This window comes from Pediculus humanus, genomic scaffold, assembly GCF_000006295.1.
Source record: "Pediculus humanus corporis 1103172107866 genomic scaffold, whole genome shotgun sequence".
Lineage (NCBI taxonomy): Eukaryota > Metazoa > Arthropoda > Insecta > Psocodea > Pediculidae > Pediculus > Pediculus humanus.
The window spans coordinates 252,125-265,038 of record NW_002987445.1 but is presented as its reverse complement, the minus strand read 5'-3'; the positions used below and the strand labels follow the sequence as shown (position 1 = coordinate 265,038).

The 12,914-nt window shown below is 27.3% G+C and overlaps 2 protein-coding genes across 2 annotated transcripts; both read left to right on the top strand.

Annotated features, from left to right (window-relative positions):
* Positions 1 to 5,205: 5,205 nt before the first annotated feature.
* Positions 5,206 to 7,561, top strand: Phum_PHUM383930 (pyruvate kinase, putative; the record flags this gene model as incomplete). The annotated part of the gene is made up of 2 exons (XM_002428432.1): positions 5,206 to 7,189; positions 7,545 to 7,561. The coding sequence occupies 2 exons, from the start codon at positions 5,206 to 5,208 to the stop codon at positions 7,559 to 7,561; spliced, it is 2,001 nt and encodes a 666-aa protein (XP_002428477.1).
* An 862-nt stretch (positions 7,562 to 8,423) lies between these two features.
* On the top strand, positions 8,424 to 12,230 carry Phum_PHUM383920 (uncharacterized protein; the record flags this gene model as incomplete). Its single annotated transcript, XM_002428431.1, has 3 exons — positions 8,424 to 8,430; positions 8,884 to 9,129; positions 12,043 to 12,230. 3 exons carry the CDS (start codon positions 8,424 to 8,426, stop codon positions 12,228 to 12,230), a joined length of 441 nt encoding a protein of 146 aa, XP_002428476.1.
* Between the last annotated feature and the right edge of the window lie 684 nt (positions 12,231 to 12,914).

The window sequence follows — 12,914 nt, the reverse complement described above, 5'->3', positions numbered from 1 at the left end:
ATATTTATATAAAATTTAAATTATTCTAAATATTTAATAAGTAGTTTTTAAATAAAGTTATACTGGAGAAAATTTTAATTAAAACCCCCTGCCCTCTCCCTGACCCCCTGCCTCTTCCCCCTCCATCTCATAATTTTAAGAATCAAATTTACACCGTTTTTGTCGGTTGAAAATTATTTTTGATGGAAATTTTATTTTGATGGTTTACGAAATATAGACTGTTCTTTTTCTTCTTCTTCTTCTTCTTCCTCTTCCGGTTGTTGTTTTTTTTTTTTTGTGGGAAGGGAGGAAGGGGGTTTTGATTTTTCTGCTGTAATATTTTTTACAAAAAAAAAAAAATTAGGGAGGGAAAAAGTTGGGGGAAAATCGAGTCCGAATTTTAAAATGTAATTTTTTACTTAAACGCGATTTTAACCACCGTAAAAAAAAAATAATAATAATAATATTAACGGTTTTTTTTTTTAAATAAAATTTCTTGAAACTTTAAAAAATAATAATAATAATAATAATAATAATAATAACGCGGCAGTTTTAGGGTTTCTAAACTTGGCAAAACCAGATTTTTCAAAATGAGATTTTGGTTCATTAAATTTAATAGTTGAAAATAATAGCGTTTAACGACGTGTTTTTTTTTTTCTGTAATGCGAAGTGAAAAAACAAACAAACAAACAAACAAGGAAAAAAAAAAAACCAAAAGTAACGACGTCGTAAAATTCAACGGCTTTACATTTACACCTAAAAAAATTTTCGAAAAGGTCATTCTAATAATGATAATAATTTTTTTTTTCTCCTCCCTCCCACGTCATCAAATTAAAAAAGTCGAATGTGGGTTTTTTCTATTTCCACGAAAAAAAATGAAAAATGCAATTCTTACGCGAAACAAACAAACAAACAAACGGATTTATTTATTTTACTCTCGTTGTAGTTTGTCGGTCGAATAATTTTTTATTTATTTTTTTCCTTTGATTATTATTATTATTATTATTATTATTGTTGTTAATTTAAACGTCATCACGTGTGAGATGTTTTAAATTTTCGCGGGAAAATTTTTTTTTTTTTTTTAAATTCAACGTAGTTAATATCGCGAAAATTGAGTTTTTCGCATTTAAAAAAATTTATTTTTTTTTTTTTTTTATTTCCATTTAAACAGTTTTACGCTTTACGCTTTAGTCAACAATTGAAAATTGCTTTTTTTTTTGCATAAAGTATTAAAAAAAAAAAGTAAAAGTAAAAAAGGGGAAAAAGGTAGAAAAAAAAGGGTAAAAAGGGTAAAAAAGGGTAAAAATGTTTTTTTTACGCGTCGAAAACGAAAAAAAATAAAAAATAAACAGAAACAGAAACACTTCAAAGTGTGACAAAGTTTACATTTTGAAAGGATAAATATTTAATAATTTTTTTTTTTTTTTTTGACAAGACGTTTAAATAAAAAAAAATAAAAAATAAAATGGCGGTTAAAATGTTTCGTCATCTTTATAATTTTACTAAGGGTCTAAAATATTTTTTAGAAAAAAAAAAATTGGAAAAAGAAAGTAAATAATAATAATAATAATAATAATAATAATAATAAGTAAAAAAAATTTTTTCCTTTGAAAAAAAAAATTATCATTTACTCTCAAACAAAAATCTTTTCCTTTTACGAAACGAATTTTTACTCCATCGGAATTATTTTTTAACATTTATCATCATCATCATCATCATCATCATCATCATCATCATCATCATCATCATCATTATTATTGTTATTATTGAACAAAAACCTCACTCAATTATTTATAATTGAAATTTATAGAAAAAATTTTAAATTCGGGCATTAATTAAAATAAATTTAAATTAAAAACAAAAAAAAAGACATAAATTTAAATACAAAACTAATGATAATAATGATGATGATGATGATGATGATGATGTCATAGGTTATTGGGAAAAAATAAAAAATAAATAAATAAGAAAAAATTGTTGCTTTAGATGAGACAAAAAAGTAAAACAATAGGAATTTTTTTTTTCTTTTTTTGGAGAGTACGGGGATAGGGGTTGGAGGGTGGATGAGGTAGAAATGATGGAGGGGAAGAGGAGGGAGAAAGGGAAAAGGAAAAATGTCAATTAGGATTGTGAGATTTATTTTGACCTGTTGTTATTTAGTATTTGTCTTTCATTTTTCTATAAATAATACGAAGAGAAAGAGAGAGTGAGAGAGAGATAGAGAGAGCACAATCAAGGATACGAATCGGAGCGTGAAAATAGAAAAATCACTCATCTGATAAGTATAATTGACCTCGAGGTTTTTGGCAAAAAAAAAAAGGTAAAAAATCTATGACTTCAACGATGAAATTCGAAAAATTTAAAATGATGTCACAAAATTTTTTTTTTTTTTTTTTAAATTATTAACCATATGAATAATATGAGACAATGAAAGAACACGCGTTTCCAACTCGAAAACGATTTTAAAAATGTGATAAAAACGTGAAAATATTTTTTTTCTTCTTTTTTTTTTGTATAAATTTGAAAAAATGAAAATAAGTTTTACAAAAAAAAAAAATATTTTTTCATTAAAGTTTAAAATGAATCGAATAATAAGACCGAAAAACAAATAATTACAAAGACCCCCTTCCCCCTCCCCAAATAAAAGAAACGTTTACTATTTAACGTGAAATCGAAAGAATGGAAAAGGAAAAAAATTGTTTGAAATCTCATTAAGGCCGCGTGTGTAATCCTTAACTAAACGACAGCATTAAATGATAAAACCGCAGGAAACCGAGTTCAATTATTAGTGGAAAAACACATTGGAAAAAAAAATAAAACGAAGAAGAAAAAAAAATGTCAAATACAAAGAAAATCAAATAATGATAACAACTTGTACGATATTTAAAAAAAAAAATGGACTTTACTGACGTTAAAAAACACAAAAAAACGCGCGAATACAATTAAAAATTTATTTATGTACGATCAACCAGGTTAGGTTATGTTTAAGCAGATTAGGTTACATATAACAAGGTTAGGTTATGTTTAAGCAGATTAGGTTATGTAAGGCTAAATTACATTTTTTGTTTGATTAGGCTCTTTTGTGGCACTGCACAAATGTTTTTAGGGACAAATATAAAATTTTAACGGATAAATTTAAATAAATATAGAACCCGAAAGATTTAAAAAAAAAAAAAAAATGAAAAATTTTTCCGTTTCGACTTTGGTTAAAAGTAAACAAACACACACACGCGCGCACGCATGCAGGCGAACATAATCGGAAACGATACTTAAAATCAATTAAAATAAGTAATTAAAACTAAGTTTGAAAGTAAATCTCTGTGTTTTTAGAAATATTTTTAATCCGAACAATAAATATACCCCCCTTCCTGCCCCCCCCCCAAAAAAAAAAAAAAAAACTAAAATAAAACTGTAGTCGTAAAAGAGACAAACCGCAATATTTCGGTCGCGATGCTGTGAATGAATAAAATTTAGTAAAAATTTATTTCTACGAATCGTAACCGAAAAACTAAAAAATTTATAAATTCCCGATTATTTCGTACCCGCAAGTTCTGTTATAGAAAAACATCTCTTAGAAAATTTTCGAAATTTCTATTTTCTAGAAAACAATCAATAAAGTAGCAAAAAAAAGAATAGAGGAAATAATCATGATAGAATTCTGTACTGTTATAAAGCAACCTTTTTTCTCCCCCCCTCAAAAAAAAGTGAAAATTCTGTTAAAATGTGTATATTAACAAAAAAAAAACATGCGTCACATGATACATTCAAAGGATACAAGTACAAAGTCGTAGCATCACGTGACACGTAATATTCATTCATTTCCATATAAAATTTTCTTTTAATTAAAAAAAAAAACAGCGTTTTTTTTGGAAAATGTTAAATTTTCAATCGGTAAAATCGATGTTAAAAAAAATATTAATCGATTAATCGAACGTATATAAATATATATTTGACTTTTGTAAATAAATCAAAAAATTTAAATACTTTTTTTTTGTTTTAACTCATTGATTTAACGACGGGAAAATTCTTTGCCAAAAACAAAAAAAAAAAATTCTTAAAACTCAAATGAAGCTGTCGCAAAACTTATTACCTTTTTTTTTTTTTACTTTTTCTTCTTCTTTTCCTTTTTCTTTTTTCTTTCCTTTTTTTCCCTTTTTAAAAAAAAAAAAAAGAAAAAGAAAAAGGTTTTGAAATTTTTTTTTTTGTTTCATTTAGAGTGAAAAAAAAAAAAAAAGGAATTTTTAATTGGTTTTTTGAAAAATTCAGTTCAAACCTCACGTGACTTTTCTCACCATTTTTTAATTTATCTTTTGCCATCTTTGTTCGCCTCTTTTTTTCTGTCTTTTTCCCTCCCTTCCCCGCCCCCCCCCCAAAAAAAAAAGAAAAAGGAAAAAAAAATTTCTTTTTTTTTCTTTTTTTTTTTTAATTTTATAATTTAAATGGACGAGAATGTTTGTTTGTTTGTTTGTTTGTTTGTTGGCTTTGTAACAAGATTTTTTTTGTTTTCATGTGTTTGTTTTATGTTTTTTTTTATTTTTAATGTTATTATTATTTAAACACAATCGTGGGTAAATAGTATTTGAAAAGATAAAAAAAAAATTATTAAACTTATCCGATTTCTTACCGCCACCGTCTTTTCCAACTAAATTTTCTTCCGCATCCGTTTTTTTTTTTCCTTAAATTACTTTCCTTTGCAAGATTTAAAACAATCTTTCTTTCTTCCTTTCTTTCTTTCTTTTTTTTTTTTAGTAAGAAACTTGTTATAATTTCATTAAAATTTAATTTTAATAAATTATTAACGACGATACAACAAAGCTATGAAAGAAACTGGGAATAATATACATTTTAATGTATTAAAAGCTTAAATGTTTCCATCAATAAAATGAAAACTGAATTAAATGTAAAACCACACAGATTTACTTAATTATAATTTTATAAGCTTTCTTTATTATTATTATTATTATTATCATCATTAATATTTTCTTAATTTTGATTATAGCAGACGGATTTTTAACCTTCATGTTGAATGTTTTTATTTACACTCCGCAATCTGTGTTTTGATTTTTTTTGTATATTTTATTATTATTATTATTTTTTAAATTTTGTAAATTTTTTTTTATTTTAAAAACTTTAAACGTGAAGAATTATCATTATCATCATCGTTTTAAAAACGGTTGTTTTTAATTGAATTTTGTGTGTGTGCGTGCGTGCGTGTGTGTGGTGAAAATGTCGACGCCGAAAAAAAAACCAATTTGTAAAGTGTGTCCGAAAAGAAAACCATGTGTAAAAAAAGAAGAACCATTTGTGTTGGAAGAAGAATATATCGAACCAGAAATCGAAATCGAAGATGAAGATGAACCAGAGGAAGAAGAGTCGATTTATTTGGATGAGGAAAGTTGTAAGGAAATCGCGACCGCGGGTTACGTTTTGGATGATGTCGAAGAGAAAAAAAAAGAAAAGCCGCCATTTTTTTGCGGTCAAGCACCGAAATCGAGGTACGAAAACGTGTTACCCGCCGACGTGACGAACGATCATCAAGAAGAAGCTGCCGAAAAAGAAACGATCATTGATCACATGAGTGCTTTACGCGTGACGAGCGAACCGTTTTGTAAAAGGTTACCGGTAATCATCGGCACTATCGGTCCTTCGTGCACGGAAGTACATCAAATCGAAGATTTGCTCGATTGCGGCATGAACGTCGCACGTATTAATATGTCGTACGGTGATCGTTGCTGTCAATTGAATGCCATACATAATTTTAAATTAGCCGCTGATAATTTTATACAAAAAATAGGTATGTACGTTCCGATCGGTTTGATGATGGATTTAAAAGGACCCGAAATACGTACCGGAAGAATTTGTAAACTCTACGCTTGCGATCCGGACAATCCGAGAATATTCATTGAAAAAAATAGCATAATCAAAATTACGACAGAAATTACATACGTCGACAAAATCACGCCGACGTTGATTTACGTTGATTTCCCGCTGTTTCCTCAACACGTTCGACCGGGAATGAAAATTTATATCGACGACGGTTACATTTCATTAATAGTTCAAAAGGTCAACGAAATAGATTTGATAGCTTTGGTCGAATGTGAAGGGTATTTAGGAAATTACAGGCCCGTTCACGTTCCCATGGTACCGTTGGACCTTCCACCGTTGACCAATATAGACATGGAAGATATTGATCTCGCGCTCGAAGAAGAATTCGATTTTATAGCTCTGTCTAAAATAGAAAACGCCGAAGCCGTGTACACGTTGAAAAGTAAACTCATCGAAAGTTTACTTCTCCAGAGAAAGTTCAGAGAAAAACCCATAATGATATTTTCGAAAATATCAAATTTTCAAGCATTGAAAAACATTGACGAAATAATCGAAGCCACGGACGGTATAATAATTCAAAGAGGAGATTTAGGTTTGGACATACCGCCGGAAAAAGTTTACGTTGCACAAAGAGAAATAATCGGAAAATGCAACATGGTAAATAAACCGGTAATTATATGTACACAATTAATGAAATCAATGACAACTCACCTTTTAACGGATCGATCTCATATTTTTGATGTAGGAAGTTGCATAGAGGACGGAGCCGACGGAATTTGTCTGACGGGAGAAACGGCCATCGGTAAATTTCCAAGCCAAGTCGTCGAACAAACTCACAACATACTTCGCGAAGCCGAAGCAGCGGATTCACGTAAATATCATTTCAAAGAACTCACGGATAAGTTAAAACCCCCCATCGAACCCATCGTCGCGGTAGCCATGGCTTCATGCATAATTTCGCAAAAGATAAAAGCTACCGCGATCATAGTTTTAACGACGTCCGGAAAATCCGCTCAACTCATATCGTGGTTCAGGCCTCGTTGCGTCGTTTTGGCGGTGACGAATTTCGAAAGAACCGCGAGACAGTTGCACATGTGGAGATCCATTTGTCCCATCATTTACAACGGACCGTGTTTGAAAAACAATTGGTTTGTCAATCTCGATCTTAAATTTCAATACGGGATAACGTTCGGTAAAGAAGTGGGATTCATAGAAGCCGGTGATCCGTTGATTCTAGTCAGCGGATACGGAAGGCATACATCATTTACAAATTGCATAAGGATCGTTTACGCATCCACCGAACCTGGCATATACCTACAACATTCTAAAGAATTTTACAACAACATATACCTTCAGAGAAACTGTCCGAGAACGTGTAATGACGGTCCTTGTAATAAAAATAATAAAAATCCTAAAACTTAACAATAAAAAAAAAAAAAATTTCATTTTTAATGTTTTTTTTTTTTAATTATGTAAACAAACACAAACGATCATAACAAACACACGAACGCGTGCGTAGAATAAAATCATCGATTTATTATTATTATTATTATTTGAATAAGTTGTTCTTTTTTTTAAAAAGAAATTTAATTTAAAAGAAAATTTCAAAAGTGAATTAATATTTGATTCGATTCGATTGTTATTGTTGTTGTTGTTGTTCTTTTCTTTCATCCATTATTATATACAAAAGAAAACAATCAATTTTAAAAACGTCAAAGTTACTTGAGATTTATTAATAGAAATAGAAATCAGATAATCATTTTCTTAAACACTTTTCAACCGAGTTTTCCGAGTTTTTTTTTGGACTTTTGTTTTACATATAAACAATCGTATTAATGAAAAAGTTTTTTAAAAAGGTTTTTTAACTACTACTACTACTTTTTCCCATTGTTTGATTGTTGTTGTTGTTATCGAGAAAGAAACTGTTTTAAAAAAATTACATGTATTTAAAATCGATTAAAAAATATGTATACCTCAACGCGTATTAAAAATAAAATGAAAAATGGTTAAACAAAATGTTATTTTCCTAAGTGGAGGAAAAACCTACCAACGAACCAAAGGAAAACTTTGTTAAATAAATGTTAGGAGACGTTAAAATCACCGCAAATTTAATGTTCCCGCATTGCCTTGCACGATGACAAACTAAACAAACGCAACAAACATTTTCATTAAATTAAAATTATAAAATCGTCGCGGTAATAAAATATAAAACAAACGAACGAACAAAACGACGATTGCTACTTTTTTTTTTCTTTTTTTTTTGTAATTATAAATTAAAACCGGAAACGGGGGAATGGAGGAAGGAGGGGAAAAGAAAAAAAGAATCGAAAGATGTTTGAATGTCGTCTCATTACTACGTAATTTTTTTTTTTTTTTTTTAGAAAATTTTTTTGATTAGGTTTTTTTAAATTGGATTCGTACGTCGAAAAAAAAAAAACTCAATTAAAAAAAAATTTCGTGGCAATAGATTGCAAGTCGTTACTCTAATTTTAAAAATTATTATCATTATTTTTAAAAATCGAATTTAATTTTCTCGTTAAACTTTTTTTTTTTTTTGTGAATTAAAATGGCGCGCACTTAAGTAGTACGTCACCAACAAAAAAACACTCAATCATAAAATGTGTGGTTAAGTGGTTCAAAAAAAGATTTTTTTTTTTTATAAAAAGTTTATTTATTTATATACATCAAGTGCATCATTTTCTTAAAAAAGAATTTATCATTATTATTATCATTTTTCTATTCCCACGATTATGACGTCGCATTAAAAAAAAAAAAAAGGAAAAGTAAAAGTAAATGAAATTTTTTATTTTTTGTTTTATTTTAATTTGAATACATTTTCAATAAAGTATTCAAATGTAAACGTAATCATTTTATATTATTATTTAACCATGATTTTTCCCTTTAAACCTTTTTTCGTTCGATTTCTTTACTCGATTTCCTTTTAAAGTCACCTTTTTAAAAACCTTTTTTCTAATCCGAGATTTTTGTGGGTTTTTTTTCGTTTGTTTGTTTGGTTGTACGACTTTAAATTACAAAAAAAATTTTAATTTTTAGGTAATATTGATTTATGGACGAAAGAAGCAAGCGGTTGTCAATGTAGTTTCGATTCTGGTAAATTAGGATGTGCTTGTTGTGCAAAAGGTGGATGTCCGTGTGGTAGAGCAGCACCTAAAAGATGCATACAATGCGGATTGGAAAATTATTGTTCAAACAGTGAGTATTTATCATTATTATCATCTCAACTCTTATCGTTTAATTTGAATTCCACGGAACAACAGCAGCAACAACAAAAAAAAAAATTATCATTACGTACGAAACGTCAAGGTAATAAATAATAATAAATAATAATAATAATAATAATAATAATATATTATACGTACGGTGAGCTTAATCAGAAACGAAAAAAAAAAAAAAAAGGTAATGTTAACGAGATTTTGAGGTCGTCGAAAGAAAGACAGTCGTCATGTCGTAGAAGAGGATTTTAAAAAAAAGGGATTACGCGCCTTTTTTTTTTTAAAAAAAGTAATTTTAATTTTTTTTTTTTAATATTAAATTTTCTCTTTTTTTTTGTTCGTTCACTCATATCCTTTTCGTCGAAAGTTAATCCTTTTCGTTAGAGTGATAACCTTTTTTTTTTTAATATTTCGTAAAAAAAAGAAAAACTTACGTACGTATCATGTGTGCGTACGTGTATAACTTTAATAATTATTATTATTAACTGATGATATTTAATAAATAAACATTTACGAATCGTTGTGAAAAATAGAAAAGAATAATAATAATAATAATAAAATGAAAAATGATCTGTCACAACACGCACACAACATCATTGATTGATGAAGTTCTAAATGAGATCGTCAACCATCTTTTTCTCTTTTCATCATCAATAATTTTCCTTTTTTTGTTTTTGCTTTTGACCGTTACTGATAAGAAAAATTACAATTGTAGTGATAATAGTTTTCCTTTTTCTTTTTATAACAAATAATTAATTTAAATTACAAAAAAAAAAAAAATTATTATTATTATTATAAATAAATCGTAAATTATTTAAAAAGCAAGAAGGCGTTCGTTGTTGACATTTTTTTCTATCATTACTATTATTATTATTATTAAATAAAATGGCGGAGACGTAAAAAAAAAAAAAAAAAAATTATATCACGTCGTGCACTTTTTTTTCTTTTTTTGTTATTGTATACGTGTTATTAAAAAAAAATATCTTTTGTTTGTTTGTTTGTTTGTTTGTTTGTTTATCGTCAAAAATTAATTTCATCGTATAAAACAAACGTTAATATTATTATTATTACTTTTGTTTCATTGCGAAGAAGTTGAAAAAAATAAAATAAAATACATGAAAAGATAATTTTTAATATTATTATTTATATAAGGTTCGTAAATATTAAGAAAACTTCCACGAAAATGATAATAATAAAAGGACGACGCGTCGTTAATGTATTTAAAATTATTATTTATTTATTTATTTATAGTCGTCGTTATTATTATCATTATTATTATTATTTTCTTAAATTTGTTATTTTAGGCAACGGTAGAAATTTAATGTTGCGTTAAAAATATTTGCACTATCGTGCGAAACCCCATCTTCCCCCCGATTATTATTATCATCACGAAATTTTTTTTAAAATAAAAATTTAACTATTTACGTCTTTTCCTTAATACGGCCCTTATTTTTTTCACGGTTTCTATTATTTATTTATTTATTTAAAATTATTTAAACAAAAAAAAAGGAGGAATTATACGGTTAAACGCCCAAACGAAGGAATTAATTTTATTATTATTATTATTAAGTAATTTTTTTAAACAAATAAAAAGTTTTTGATTAGGGGAAGAAAAAAAAATTTAAATAAACGCGCCATATTGAAAAAAGAGGGAGGGAAAGGCGATAGGCGGGGTGGGGGTAAAAGCGTTAGAAAAAAATTGATTGAATTTGATTTTAAGAAAAATTTAAGAAATAATAATAATAATAATAAATTACGATAAATTTTTTTTTTCCGTTGGGAATTTGATTTTTTTTTCCTCCCCCTCAAAAAAAAAATCGGGAATGGGTGGGCGGGGAGTTGGGCGGTTAAAAGGGAGGAAGGAAGAAAGTTGGGAGGAGCAAAAAAAAAGAAAAAAGTGAAAATTTTCACGCACCGTTTATTTAATTCAGTACAATTATTTTTTTTTTTTGGAAAAGTTTTACGTAAACCGTGTCAAAGGTCAACTCTCGCTATATATCATAAATTTAAAATTTCTTTAAAATTAAATTTTCTTAAAATTAAACAAAAAAAAAATCATGTATAATTAAATTCTCACTTCGCTCACTTAAAAAAAAGATTTAAAAAAATTATTTACGCACGCGCACTTGCATACCATACTCAATGCGTAATGACGATTGTAAAAATATAATAATGATGATAATAAAAAAGAGGGAAAAAGTTTTTTTTTTTTTTTTTTATTATTATTATTAAAAACGATGATGGGAAATGATTAAAGTATTAAAAAAAAATTTAAAAATTTTTTTTTCAAATATAAATAAACGGAAACGAACGTTATCACCTACAATTATTATTATTATTATCGCGTATTATTATTATTATTATTATTACGAATTAAATTCGAATTACCGTGGAAAAGGGGGGAATTTTATTTTATTTTTTTATTAAAAAATTTCGTCGCTCGCGTATTTAATATAAATGATAACAATAGGGAAAAATATTTTATTTACCGACGGAAACTGTTACGTTACCGGAAGTGGCAAACAAACAAACAAACAAACAAGCAAACGATTCTTAAAGTTTGAGTGTGAATGTGAAATTTTCCAAGAGTCGGAAAACAATGTGTCATCTCGTTTAATTTTTTTTTTTTGTATGAAAAACGCGCGTGCGCGTACGTTAAAAACGCGGTTAAATTTTTTAAAATTTTTTGGAAAAACTCGCGCGTTTATGTTTCCGTTTCCCGCGTAATTTTTTATTTAAAAAAAAAGAAAAGAACAGGATAAGGAAAAAAAAGTGTTGAAATGGAAAAAAAAAGAAAATTTTTTTTTTTCGACGCGTTTTAACAACGTTTAAAATAATAATGATAATAATAATGATAAAGGAAATCAACGTTATGAACGAACGTTTTGTTTCCGTTTGTTCCTCTGTTTTTGTTTTCCCACGTTAATAATAATAATAATAATATTTTAGTATTAACGTTGTCATTACCTATTAATTAATTTTCTTTTTTTTTTTTGTTTTACAGTTTGCAACATGACTTTAGATTCGCGTGAATTATTATCGAGATCCGGTAAAAGTTTTGGACAATTAAAATCACCATCTATAAAAGGTCCAACAATTTGCTATTATTCATTCGTACCTTCGCAAAAGCAAAGAATCGAATTACAATTTTACAGATTAGTTAATTTAGGAACGTTCAACGGAACCGAGTAAGTAAAAATGATTTTTTTTTTTTCTAACGCCACTTCAACTATCAAAACCCGCAAACGTGTAATTAACTCGTGTCCATGACGATGATAATAACAATGATGATGATGATGATGATGATGATGATGATGATGATGATGATACGAAAGCAAATTGGATAATATTCGTCCAAGGTATACATATAAATATTTTGAAAACCGTCTATATATTTCGAGAGCGATTTTTTTTTTCTTTCGTATTTAATTTCGTAATAAATTTAATTTAATCGTTTTACGTCGCAATTATTTTACTAATAATAATAATGATAATGATAATAATGATAATAATATAGCGGATAAATTTAAAATTTTATATATTTAATTACTTACAATCGATGAATTTCGTTTGTGCCAAAAATTAAAAAAAAAAAAAAAAAAAGAAAAAACAAAATTCGATAATAAAAACATAGTCGGGGTAAAAAATTTTAGAAAATTTTATTATTATTATTACCATTATCATTATTATCATTATTATAATTATTAATCGAATCGAATGGAACGAATGAATTATTTTAAATAATAATAATAAAATTTATTTATTAATATTTTTTTTATTTTTAAATTTAATTTCGTTCGAGTATAAAAAAAAAAAAATGGCACGAAGTGTGCGTGTGCACTTATTAAAATAAACCTGAAACGAATACATAAATAA